This window comes from Macadamia integrifolia, chromosome 13 (assembly GCF_013358625.1).
Source record: "Macadamia integrifolia cultivar HAES 741 chromosome 13, SCU_Mint_v3, whole genome shotgun sequence".
NCBI lineage: Eukaryota > Viridiplantae > Streptophyta > Magnoliopsida > Proteales > Proteaceae > Macadamia > Macadamia integrifolia.
The window spans coordinates 6,455,104-6,468,150 of NC_056569.1; the positions used below are offsets into that span (position 1 = coordinate 6,455,104).

Consider the following 13,047-nt stretch of genomic DNA (forward strand, 5'->3'; position numbering starts at 1 on the left):
TAAGAGAGGGAGAGAGAGATCAGGGGGCGAGAGGGAGTGAAATAGAGACATGGAAAGAGATCGACCTACCTCGCCGACGGTAGATCTGCGTCGTCTTTGTAGACTGTGGCTGCAACAAACGTCTACCTGTTGGAACAATGAAATAAACTGGAAACGAAGAAGAAAATCAGTAGGGAGAGCGTGCAAGAGAGAGAGACCTTCACCTTGGATCACCAACGGCAGATCAACATAAGTAGGCTCTGCGTTCTTGCTTCAGTTCCTTCACGCTGCATAAGCTTCGTATCTCTGGCCGTCGCAGTTGTGAAAGAGGGTAATAAGGTTTTGCTTCAGTTACGAAAACTTGGTCCGTTTGATTTTGTTTTCAGAACATGTTTTTCTGTGTTTAGAAACGGAAAAAATATCTAAAAAAACGTTTGATTTTTCTGTTTCATTTCACTTGTTTTTTGAAACAGAAATAAAAATTTATACCTATTTTCATGTCTAGAAATAAGAATAGAGAAATAAGTCAAATTAGTTTTCCTATTTCTAGAAACAATTGAAAGGGATAAAAATTGTGAAAAACCCGATACATCACTCAATTTACCTCAACCCCAACCTCAACCCCAACCTTGTTGAAACTTTTTGCTATTTAGATGTCATGATTTCAATCTGGTTGTGTGAAGCTTACAGTTTTGGATTGTCTTCATTCATTTGAAACTCATTTTCACGAAGCATACTTACAACTTCAATGTCATCCCTTCACTCGTGAGTTGCGTACCTACAACATTGTGCCTTTACTCGTGTCTTGAACCCGATTATACTGTTGAAAACATTTCGGGAAATAAAAAAATCAAACACCTTTTTGTAATTTCAAAAGTTTCTATTGTTTCTAGACACAGAAACAATATAAAATAAATCAAACGGCCCCCTATTGTTATGTTTTGAGGGCAAAGTACGTATTTGCCCCCTCTTAACTTAAGTTATAAAGTTGATTCAACGCCTTTTTGCTCAGAATCAATTCTGAGAATGAAAAGCACCACTTTCATGTTTCAAAAAAAGGACTCCAAAGCCTTAGGGCCCGTTTGGTATCGTTTCTGTTCTAGAAACGCCGTTTCGTGTCAAATACGAAAATTTCAGTTTTTGTGTCAAAACGCAGTTTTTAAACGAAAAAATGGTGTTTCAAAATTTCAGATTTTTATCGGGAATTTTTTTTTTTTGCAAAATGGAACGAAACTAGGAAGACGGAACTCCATTTTGGAGTTCTGTCCAATCTCATTTTTTCAGTTTTTTTTTTCACTTTTTGTTCCAAAAAAACAAAAACGGATAATAAGTGCACCAAACAGAAGATTCCGTTTTTTCGTTCCAATAAAACGAAAAAACTCCAGAAACGTTTTTTTAGAACGATACTAAATGGGCCCTTAGAAGTGTTCGATTTATTCAAAAAAAAAAAAAAATGGTTTTTATCCGTTTCTATTCCAAAAAAATAGAAAAATAATAGAATTCATTTTTTAGATCGTTACAGTAGAGCCTAATTGCCCATTCTTTAAGTTTTCATAAACTGCCACATGTTATGTAGAGGAAAACATTTTTTAGGGTTTCATTGGTCAAGTTTCAGTCTAAATCGTAGTAAGATATGTGGTAAGTTAAGAAATAAATAATTGTAGGTATCATACCTATTAAATCAGGAGTTACGATACTTATCCAAATTCCAAAACCCATTAAGATTTTTTTAGGGGTTACAGTGGGATAATAATATAATTTATTTCTCATTATATGGAGCTTTGTTCTTATTTCTTGATTTAAAGATTCAGGTGTAATTGTTAGATCAGATATGTAATCAGATTTTTCAGACTTAATGGCAACGAATTCATTTTTGGAACCCATTCTTTTCATGCAAATTTCCAGAAGTTCTTTCAAGGAGAGGGATCTACATGCTGTTTGTGTGTATTGGAGAACAGAGACATGAAAATTAAGCAAAAGGGAAAATGAGAATCCGATCCTCCAAGCGAAAAATAAGTTAACCGCACAATGGCTAGTCAATGCACTTATGATCACACCATAACAAAGAAAAAAAAGAAAAAAAAACTTGAGTGTTATAATTAGAAAATATTTCCTCAATGAGTTGAAAGGTTGTCAATAGCTCAAACATCTTTCAAATCTGATTCTGTTTTGGATTGGAGCCACATTCAAATATTAAGCAGGAAAATGAAATATTTTTGCATATATGAAAGATATCTGGGCCTCAATGACTAGAAAAATTTATAAATATATGGTCTATTGAATTTTGACTTTCTCTAATGAGGGATTCCTTCTAAAAATGCAGTAACCGAGCAAGACCCAAGTTTCAAAGTGCCATGACCTTCGCTAAATAGGAGAGCATTCTTTTTGGGATTAAGACTTTAGTGAACAAAGATATATTAAGATTTGATTATATAATAACAAGCTCAAGACAATCTTAGCACCCAAGAAAAAAAAGTTGCAAATTTATTTACATAAAAAAAGAAAAAAGAAAAAAAAAAGAAGAGATTTTTAGATCACTTCTCACCATCTTCTTTTGATCACATTGTCATCGTCTTCTCAATCTTCCTCCGTTGGACTTTCTTAGTTGCCCAATTGGTGCCAACCTGAAAATCCTTATAAGCCATTCATCTTTGAAAATGATATATCCTATGACAAATCCAATTACCATGCCGCATCCATAACCCATTAACATGAATTTCCAATCAAATTTGGAGTCATTTGTTGATTTCTCACCTTGTGGTGGCATATCATCACTGTTATCTTTGCATTTCCTTGATAAGGGAAAACCACATAAACTTGGATTCTCAATGTAAGAAGTGTTTAAAAATGTCTCCAACTGATTGCCTCGTGGTACAGGTCCCTCAAGATGATTTTGGGAGAGGTTTAAGAATTCAAGAAAGGTAAGATTAGCAAGTTGCCGAGGGATCTGATCTGAGAGCTTGTTTCGAGAGAAATCTAATGACTCCAGCTCTTCCATGTTTCCAATCGATGATGGGATTTGGCCGATTAAGTCATTGTGAGACATGTTTAGAACCACAAGAGATGTAAGCTCTTCAATCATTTTTGGAATCTCCCCTTGGAATCTATTGTTGGATAGATCGAGAGTTGTGTAGATGGTCAAGATCCTCACTAGCTCCATTTCTTGCCCTTTGTTCATGATTGTCACCGAGTCTGTGTAGTAGAAATCTCCAATATACTGTGGTTCTGACTTGTTCCCTTTTTTTGACATCATTGCCTTCAAGCTTTGAAAGTATTCAACCGGAAAATTACCAGTAAATGTATTGGAAGAGAGGTCCATTATTTGCAACATTGGGAATTCATTAAGGGTTCGAGGGTGTTGGATGGGACCATAGAATCTGTTGGAATGCAGTACAAGAACTCGCAGCTTGGGTTATTTCCCCAACCAAAAGGGAAAGGTATCAAAGATCTTGTTCTTCCCAAGGTCTAGAACCTCTAGTGATGTGCAATTCGCCAATGATCTAGGTACTTGCCCTTCTAATATGTTCCCATTCATTTTGAGTGTCCTCAAGCTGCTAGTATTTGTAAAATTTTGAGGCATTCCATGAAATCTATTCCCTTGTACATCCAACACTGAGAGAGTGCTAATGTTACCTAGACATTCCGGAATTGAGCCACTCAAGTTGTTGTGAGAGGCATCAAAAACTTGTAGATCACTCAATTTGCATATTGACTCAGGGATTTCTCCAACAAAGCTATTATTCGAAATTCAAAAGAATGTGACAGATGATGCGGGAATTTGAAGAGACCCTTTTAGCTTGTTGTTGCGGAGATCTAGAGTACTTAAGCTACTTGAGTCAAAATTTAGGAGTAGTGGTCGCTCCAAAGTATTTAGAGAGTTGTATGAAAGATTCAAATAAAATAAACCTTCCTTCCATATCCAACTTGGTACATGTCCTTGGATTTGGTTGTTTGAAAGGTCTAATTCCCACAAATGCTCTTGAGTTCTCAAAAAGTTGGGGAATTCTTTGATGTGGCAAGATCCCAACCGCAATTCGTAAAGCTGAGGACGAAAAGAAGAACTAGTGTTGCCAAATTCAAGTGACAATAGGTTGTTGTTTGACAGGTCAAGAAAAAAAAGGTCCTCAAGGTTCCCAAACATGTCCTCCAGCTTTACAGTGCCACTAAAATCGTTGGAGCTCAGATAGAGGGACTGAAGACTTGAGAATTGAGAAATTGATTTTGGTATTTGTCCATTCAATTTGTTTCCACTCAAATCCATGAATTCCAATGATGATGATGAAAGAGATGAATTATGAAACAACTGATCAAGTCGACCAGTAAGCTGATTATTGGATAGATCTAATTCGTACAATGATGGGAGTGTAAATAGAGAAGAATGGATTGTCCCGTCAAGAAGATTGTTAGACAAAAACAATTTTGTAAGATTTGGAACGTTGTCTTTATTAAACACAGGGACTGAACCGGTAAAACTATTGTGGGAAAGGTCTAGCTCAGTTAGTTGGGTGAGATTGGTTAAAAAAGGTGAAACCAATCTGGAGAAATGACAACCACCAAGTTGTAAATCACCAAGTCGTAATGTTTTCAAAAACCTAAGATTTCGAATAGAATCTGGAATCGCTCCTGAAAAGTTTGTCCGATAGAGCGATATGTACTGAAAGGCATTGTTAAGTGGAAAATCTGGCAATTGACCATTTAGGAGAAGATTGATTGACACATCAAGGATCTCAAGATTGGGTAGCCGAAAAAGACTGTTGGGGAACTCTCCATACAATCCACAATCTCTTAGACTAAGAGTCTTCAAATGAGAGAAATTGGCGGGTAAGAAGTTGGGTACTTCAAGAGAAAGATTATAGTTTTCATCAAATCGGAGCTCCTCGAGGAAGACAAGCTGCGAGAAAGAAGGGTGAATGGGACTTGAAAGACCACAGTTAATCAAACTCAATGCACGGAGGTTGGGAAGAGACTGCGGCAAGACCTGAGACCAATGATCGCTGCTTCCCTGTGTAGGACTAGGACTAGAGAGGTCTACACCATCAAGGTATAGTTCCACAAGAGATGTCAGATTCTGGATCAACTCCTTAAGGTTTGGTCTTTCCAGTTTTGCATAATCAGAGAAGTAGGAGAGATCAAGAGAAACCAACCTTGTTAGGCGTGAGAATTCCCAGGGTATCTGGCCGTAGAAATTGGAATGGGAGAGGTCGAGATGTGTCAAGCTTGGAAGACGATCAAACTCAGATGGGATAGGAGCCAACTTGAAGTCCTTGTAAGCAAGGTTGAGCCTTTGGAGATGATGGAGGCCAAAGAGGCTGCTGTTGGAATAGATAGGTCCTGAAAGCTTGTAACTGAACAAGTAGGGATCAGAGCTCAAGTCGAGACCAATCACATAACCAATGGTGACGTTGCAAGTGACGCCATCCCATGAGCAACAATCTGTTTCTGGTTCCCATGAACTGAAGGAAATGTTGTCTGTGATGAACTCTTGTTGGAATTGCAAGAGAGCAGATTTCTGTTCATGTTGGCAAATATGGCTTTCTTGAGCTGCTTGGATCTGAGGCAAAAGCAATAGTAGGAGGAAGAAGAAGAAGCTCAAGATAAGGAGAAGATGAGCGAAGGGGAGAATTCCCATTCTAATTAGGATTAATGGAAAAATAATAATAATAATAATAATAATAAGTGGAGATAGCCAGGTAGAACAGGAACTAGAATCTCATGATTCAATAACGAAACAATCGACAAAGTCAAAAACAGAGGGAGTCATCATCTGAGTTTTTTCCAACCCATGAATTACTTCAATGACTCGATGCGTCAATGCTCAGTCTTGGTCCTCCACAATGCATGACTCCTTATTCTAACCCATGAATTACTCCAACGACTCAATGCGTCAATGCTCAATCTTCGTCCTCCACAATGCATGAGTCCTTATCAACGGTATTAGAATTATTTCCCCACACAGTGTGGTCGACGCAATTAGAAAATCGACCACGTGATATAACAAGATATTTTTCTACAGAGGCACCCTATTCCATTGTTTCAAAAATTGGAATCTAATCAGTCAAATTGGGTGATTCATATCAGAAATGGCCAGTGGCCATCCCGATTTTAGATGTTCCGTTCCAACCAACTCCAGGGTTTTTCTCATTGGATCCTAGGTTTTCTTCATGGTCATGTTAATTCAATTATGCAATATGATCAATCAATGAAATTACACATGCCAAACTGAACATGATCAATCAATGAAATTACACATGCCAAACTGAACGTTCCCCTTCTATCTCAAGTGATAATATGCCTTCATCACTCTATGTTGTTGATTGATTTGGTCAAAAAATATTCTCAAATTGTCTATAAAAAAAAAAAAAAAAAAACTTTTCTCAAATTGACAATGAAACAATGACATATATCTACATCAATCTAAGGAGGTAACGTAGTTGGTGAGCAACGAACTTAATACGAGCTGTAAATACATGCTGTTGTGGAATCAATATGCAGGCTCAAGGCCTAGACACTCATCATTAGCAAAAGAAAATAAATAACATATGTCTCTATCCATGAAAATTTCAACATTGACAAATAAAAATGATTTATTTGTTTTAATTTTTCTGATGTGATTATTGTAGGTTTAGCTATTTTGATTAGAGGGACTGTATTTAGAGTTTTCGGACCCACAAATATATTATTCATTTGTGCTTTTGAAATATAACTATAGAAGAAGATAATAGAATCTTATATTATTCAACACCCGTTGAGTAATCCAAGGACAATAAAACAAGAAGTCAATCATGGAGGCAGAATGTACTACTCTGTCAAAGGATACTCTTGTACCAAGAATCGGATCGGCTTGGCATCTCCGAGGTATCCGTCTTCTTAGATTGCCTCTCTCTTATCATGTGCTTGAATCCTGTTCTTCTCGCTTCCCTTCGTCTATTTTGTGTATTGTCCAGGATATTCTTATGATGAAGTCTTCATTCTCCTTATGTAATTTCATACATGTCAATAGAGTTAGGAATGGGATGGCCCATGCTGTCTTTAAGTGGGCGATTTCCCATCCTCGTAGTGCGTCCTGGGAATTTCCTTATCCGGAGGAACTCTTGGACATTGTTTTGCCCTTTTTGCCTCGGCTCAATGAATAGATTTGTCTTCGTACCAAAAACAAAAGATCTTGTGGATTTAGTGCATAGTATCGTGGTGGGTATTATCTATTCTAAAAACCGATAAGATATCAATACGGGTTGATAACATAATAATTAGATTTTACAATCTTACATAAGAACTCCTATACAACTTATGATAAAAAAAAATTAAAAAGCTAAAATTTTAACTTTATTATTATTATTATTATTATTATTATTATTATTATTATTATTATTATTATTATTATTTTAAGTTTAAGGGCTTATCGTTTATTAGGGGTCAAGTACATACCCACGGAGGAGACAACAGGGGTCCATGGCTACACTTCTTAGAAAACAAGGAAATTGATGCAAACCAAGCACCAATGCACTTGGAAGGAGTTGATCAAGTGACCAACCCTCAAGTAGTAACTCCATTGATCACATTATACTTTGCCAGGCCAAGGCCTAAGTGTACAGCTTTATGTTTTTGGTATCACCCTCTCTTCAATCATCTGATAGATTCCATTTAAAAAATACATGATCTACAAGTCTTCAATTGTTAAAAATATCTAATCCATGGTGAGTCAGGGTTAAGGTTAACTATCAAAATTTAATTTTACGAAAAAAAAGAAAAATCAGTGACATTCTCTCTCTCTCTCTCTCTCTCTCTCTCTCTCTCTCTCTCTCTCTCTCTCTCTCTCTCTCCTTTGATTTCCCAATACTTCTCCAATTAATCTAGTCATTCCCTTTCTATGGTTTCTCTTTCCCTTCTTACTTCTCTGTGATCTAATCAGGAAATTAAAACTCCTCTACAATTCAATCATATAAAACAGAAGCAAAATCGCATCAGCCCATCATGATGAGGGCCACCACATCCAAGTACATTTGGCAATTCAAATTTTGGTCCTCCAATAGACTCCAACCTTTATCCAATTGTAAATAATTTCAATCCAAAGAGAGATACTACAGATGGAAAAAAAAAAAAAATAGTATGATCAAAGAGATAATGTAAGAGCAAAATGGTCCAACAAAGAAATTAAGTGGAGCTAGCAGATAGGTTCCCTATTTATCAACAAAGATAAGGTGTGCGTGTTCAATAAGCTATATGTTGACTCTCCATTCATAGAAATTAATATTTCATAGAAAAGAAGATAATAGAACCTTATGATTCAACAAAAAAACAACCATCAAATTAATAGACAGAGAGGGAGTGATCATCTGAGTCTTTTCCAACCCATGAATTACTCCGACGACTCAACACGTCAATGCTCGGTCTTGGTCTATCGTGCATGAGTCCTTATCAAAGATTTTAGAATTATCTCCCCTCAGAGTATGATCGACGCCATAAGAAAATCAACCACACAATATAGCAAACATATTTTTCTACAGAGCCACCCTATACAGTTGTTTCAAAAATTGGAATTTGATCAGTCAAATTGGGTGACTCAGATTAAAATTGGCCAGTGAGCAATCTAGATTTTAGATGTTCCAATCCAGCAAACTCTATAAGTTTTCTCATGGGATCTTATATGATTCAGCATGCGAAGAGTCATCCAAGAACAAGAAGACAAGAAGTTGTCATGGAGGCTGAATGCACTATGCCAAAGGAGACTATTGAACCAAGCATCGGATCCGTGGATTTGAATCGGGTATTGGTTATTCCAGAAACCGAAATGATACCACCCGTATTGAAATCATAAAAATTACATTTTATAAATCTCTACATTGGAATTCTTAGACATTTTATGATCGAAAAATTAAAATTTATGGTACCACCCTTTATTCATCTGATAGATTCCATTTAGAGAATATAATATGAATTATATTTTCGCTAAAAATCATTTATATGAAAGAAGACCAGAACGCAGACAAATATCTAGTCGTTATGATTAAGGTTCATTATTAAAATTTAATCAATAACATTTTACATGGTTAAGTCTCTCTCTCTCTCCCTCCTTCCTTTTTTTCCCCAATACTTTTCCAATTACTCGTCTTCCCTTCGTACTTTCTATCCATTCTATGTTGTGAAGAAAATTGGGTTTTTTCTTCCCCCATCACAACCTTTATTATTCTAGCGTCTCCTTTAATTGCTTTGGGTCCTGTGTTGATTTGATAAAAAAATCCTTTGCGAGAAGGTAGTGAGTGACAATGAAGATCCAACGACTGGAATGCATACCAGGGCACTTCTAAGCTATTGAAATTGTCACTCACCACTCGCCACTCACCATAATGGATTTGAACCTTATTTATCTAATAAAAGACAAAGCCAATATAAAGGAAGGACTATGGGCCTAACCAGTTAAACCCCTAATATGATTAATTCTAAATTCTGGTTTAGCAAAAAAAAAAAAAAAAAAAAACTCTAAATTCTGTTAAAACTTTATATTTTCAATTAAATAAAAAGTTTATTATTTTTAAATCTAAAAATCCTAGTCAATGTTTAGCTTAAAAAAATATCCTAATCAATCCTAAGCTTAAAAAATTTCTGGACAACTGCTATTTAACAAGAAATAGACTTCAGAACATGGTTCAAGGAATTGGAATCGGAGTCAGAATCGTAATTGATATTAAATTGCATAAATCAAGTGATTCATATCGAAAGCATGCAGCGATACTAATTCGAGGCCGATCCTATACCATAGGACTGAAGGAAGAATTATAAAATCAAATCCAATTATTCCCTAAAAGAAAACCATAGTAACTGAGCAAGACCAAAGTTTTAAAATCATTTTCTGGAGTTCAAGAGAACAGAGAGTACATAATGTGCTCTGTTTTGATGTGTTAAGTTTAGTTAATTGGAATTGGACGCCAGTTGTTAAGTTATTTCTTCAAAAGTAAAGTATCCATTTTCTTGATAAAATTTTTGCCAGCAAAGCGTGACTATGTAGAATTTTTACCAGCATGTTGGTGATAAAATTTTCACCAGCAAGTTTCTAATATCCACCATCTATTCGTATGGTAGATTCCACCCTAAAATATATCATGATCTACAAATATTCAATGGTGATATTCTCACTACGATTGGTATTTTCCGTATCAAGAAAAGAACTAGCAAAATCTCATAATTTATGATCAATTTATTCAATATTTTCTTTTTTTTTTTAGGAAAAATTATCACAATGATAATCCACATGTTACTTTGTCTATTTAGTAAAATGAGGCAAAAGCAAGTACTTGAGAGAAAGTCTCTCTCTCTCTCTCTCATATAGATCCATTGAGATAGTACCAACTCAACACTCTATGTTGACTGATTAGTCTCAAACTTGTCTCAAATTAAAAATAGCCTTAAGTTGAAAATGACACTATGGAAATTTTGATAGTTTGAAATTTCAACATTGACGAGTGAAGACTCAATTATTTTTCTTGGTGCAGTTTTTGAAAATCTAGCTAATTTGATTAGGGGAACCATATATAGATTTCTTCGATCCCACAAATCTATTTCCAATTTGTCATTTTGTAATGTAGCTATAGAAAAAAGATAATAGAATCTTATGATTGAACACAGGTAAAATCATCCTAAGGAAAAAAAAAGAAAAAGAAAATCATCGAGTCATCATCTCAAGTCTTTTCCATCCCATGAACTACTCCAAGGACCTAAAGCGTCAATGCTCAGTCTTGGTCCACAATGCATGAATCCTTATCAATGGTTTTAGAATTATCTCCCCTCAAAGTATAATCCACAATATCCGAAAATTGACCACATGATTCAACAAGATATTTTTCTACAGTGGCACCCTATACTACTGTTTAAATAATTGAAATCCAATCAGTCAAATTGATCAATTTGGATCAAAATTGGTAAATGATCGATCCCAATTTTAGATGTTTTGGTCCAGCCAATTCAAGGCTCATTGGATTGCTGGGTTTTCAGACTTGAGGGGGGAATTCTAGAGTTTCTGAGATCGATATTAATTTGGATCAAAATCAATATTGATTAATTCAATTCCCGATTACAATTTTCATTTTTCGACACGGAGCAATTAGATTGGATGAGAAAATCAAACTGGAAGTGATCCCCTTTTATCTTCAGAGATGATACACATCCAACACGCTACTAATCACAAGCTTGGTCTCAGATTCAAAATGAATTAATGAAACATCATCAATCATGGAAATTTTTATAATTTGATGACTTATTTTTTCTATCTTTGATCAAAAGTCTATATATATTTTTTTATTGAGTTTTTCAATATTCCCAAATCTGTTTTCCATTTTTCTTTTATGAAATGTAGTCATAGAAGATAATAGATAAGTTACTACTCAAAGCATCGATGCTTAGCACTCTTGGACCAAGCAATCGGATCAGGTACGTACAGATCTCGTACATAAAATCCCCTCATAAGTTGGATCAAGGCAATCAGACGATCAACCACAAGAATACAAGATATTTTCTGTGGACCCCAAGCTTTTTTTTTTCACATCTCAAGTTTCAACCCAGATAGAGTTGGCCAAGTGACGAATCAAAGCATTGAACAAATTCAAGAGCCTATCAAAGCTACATAAACATACATGAGATGGTATGTAATTGAATTTGAATATGAAATTTAAAATGTAGCATATTTAGGTCATACCATGATAGACAATGATTTAAACTGCCAAATAATTTCACCATGCAGAAAAATCAATGGTGCCTTCTAAATAACCACACTAGATGTGCTTGACTATAGGAAAGCTCTTGGCGTATCTGTACGCAGAAATTTGTAGAAATATTTACCAACAAAAAGGAATGCTAGCATCTCTAGTTTCTCACCTTGTGGTGGCATATCATCATTGCTATCTTTGCATTTCCTTGATAAGAAAAAACCACATAATCCTGAATTCTCATTGTAAGAAGTGTTTGAAAGTGTCTCCAATTGATTAATTGCCCTGTGGTATGGGTCCCTCAAGATGATTTTGGGAGAGATTCAAGAATTCAAGAAATGTAAGATTCTTAAGTTGCGAAGGGACCTGGCCCAAGAGCTGGTTTCGTGAAAGATCCAATGATTGAAGCTTTGACATATTTTCAATTGATGATGGTATTTGACCGGTTAAGTCATTGTGAGACAAGTTAAGAAGCACATGATGTGAGCTCTCCAATCAATTTTGAAATCTCCCCCTGGAATCTCTTGTTGGATAGATTGAGAGTTGTGTAGATGGTCAAGATCCTCTCTAGCTCCATTTCTAGCCCATTGTTCATGATTGTCACCGAGTCTCTGTAGTAGGAATTTCCAAAGTACTCTTCAATGTACTCTGGATTCGTTTTGTATTCATTTTTCAGAACCATTGTCCTCAAGCTTTGAAAGTATTCAGTTGACAAATAACCTGTAACTCTATTAGAAGAGAGGTCCATAATTTGCAACGTTGGGAATTCATTAAAGGTTTGAAGGTGTTTTATGGTGCCAAAGAATCGGTTGGAATGCAATACAAGAAGTCGCAACTTAAGCAATTTCCCCAACCAGAAGGGGAAGGTATCAAATAGCCTATTCTTCCCAAGGTCTAGAATCTCTAGTGACGTGCAATTAGCCAATGACCTAGGCACTTGGCCTTCATGGAAAAACTGGTAATCTGAAATATCTAGAAGAAGTGGAGGGTTCCTTTTTTATCTTAAGAGGTAATACAAGTTTTTAACAAATATCTTTGTTGGCTGACTAGCAAGAAAATTTGGCTAGTCATAGAAAGATTGGTAACGAGAAAGTTAAAAGGAAAAGTGATACATGTTCTTAACACCCTTTGTTGATTATTAATCACAAATTCGTCTGAAGTTCAAAATTAGTTATAAAGTGTTTATCCATGCAAATATTGTTAATGTGAAAGTTTAAGTGAAAGTTGAGGTTCCTCGTAATACTCGTGTAATCACAAAATTGTTTCATATTAAAAAAAAAAAAAAATCCCTCCATTCATGGAAATATTGATAATTTGAAGGTTCAACATTGAAGAATAAATAAAATAAAATTGGCGATTGAATCGATCTCCA

General features: G+C 35.5%; 2 protein-coding genes across 2 annotated transcripts; both read right to left on the reverse strand.

The window, feature by feature from the left end:
- Nucleotides 1–2,537: 2,537 nt before the first annotated feature.
- On the reverse strand, nucleotides 2,538–3,298 carry LOC122059868 (receptor-like protein 9DC3). The gene is made up of 2 exons (XM_042622915.1): nucleotides 2,666–3,298; nucleotides 2,538–2,603 (listed from the first exon to the last, which is right to left on the reverse strand). Exons 1-2 carry the CDS (start codon nucleotides 3,296–3,298, stop codon nucleotides 2,538–2,540), a joined length of 699 nt encoding a protein of 232 aa, XP_042478849.1.
- A 429-nt stretch (nucleotides 3,299–3,727) lies between these two features.
- LOC122059869 (receptor-like protein 7) lies at nucleotides 3,728–5,608 on the reverse strand. The gene has a single exon (XM_042622916.1). It carries the CDS (start codon nucleotides 5,606–5,608, stop codon nucleotides 3,728–3,730), a length of 1,881 nt encoding a protein of 626 aa, XP_042478850.1.
- Nucleotides 5,609–13,047: the final 7,439 nt, after the last annotated feature.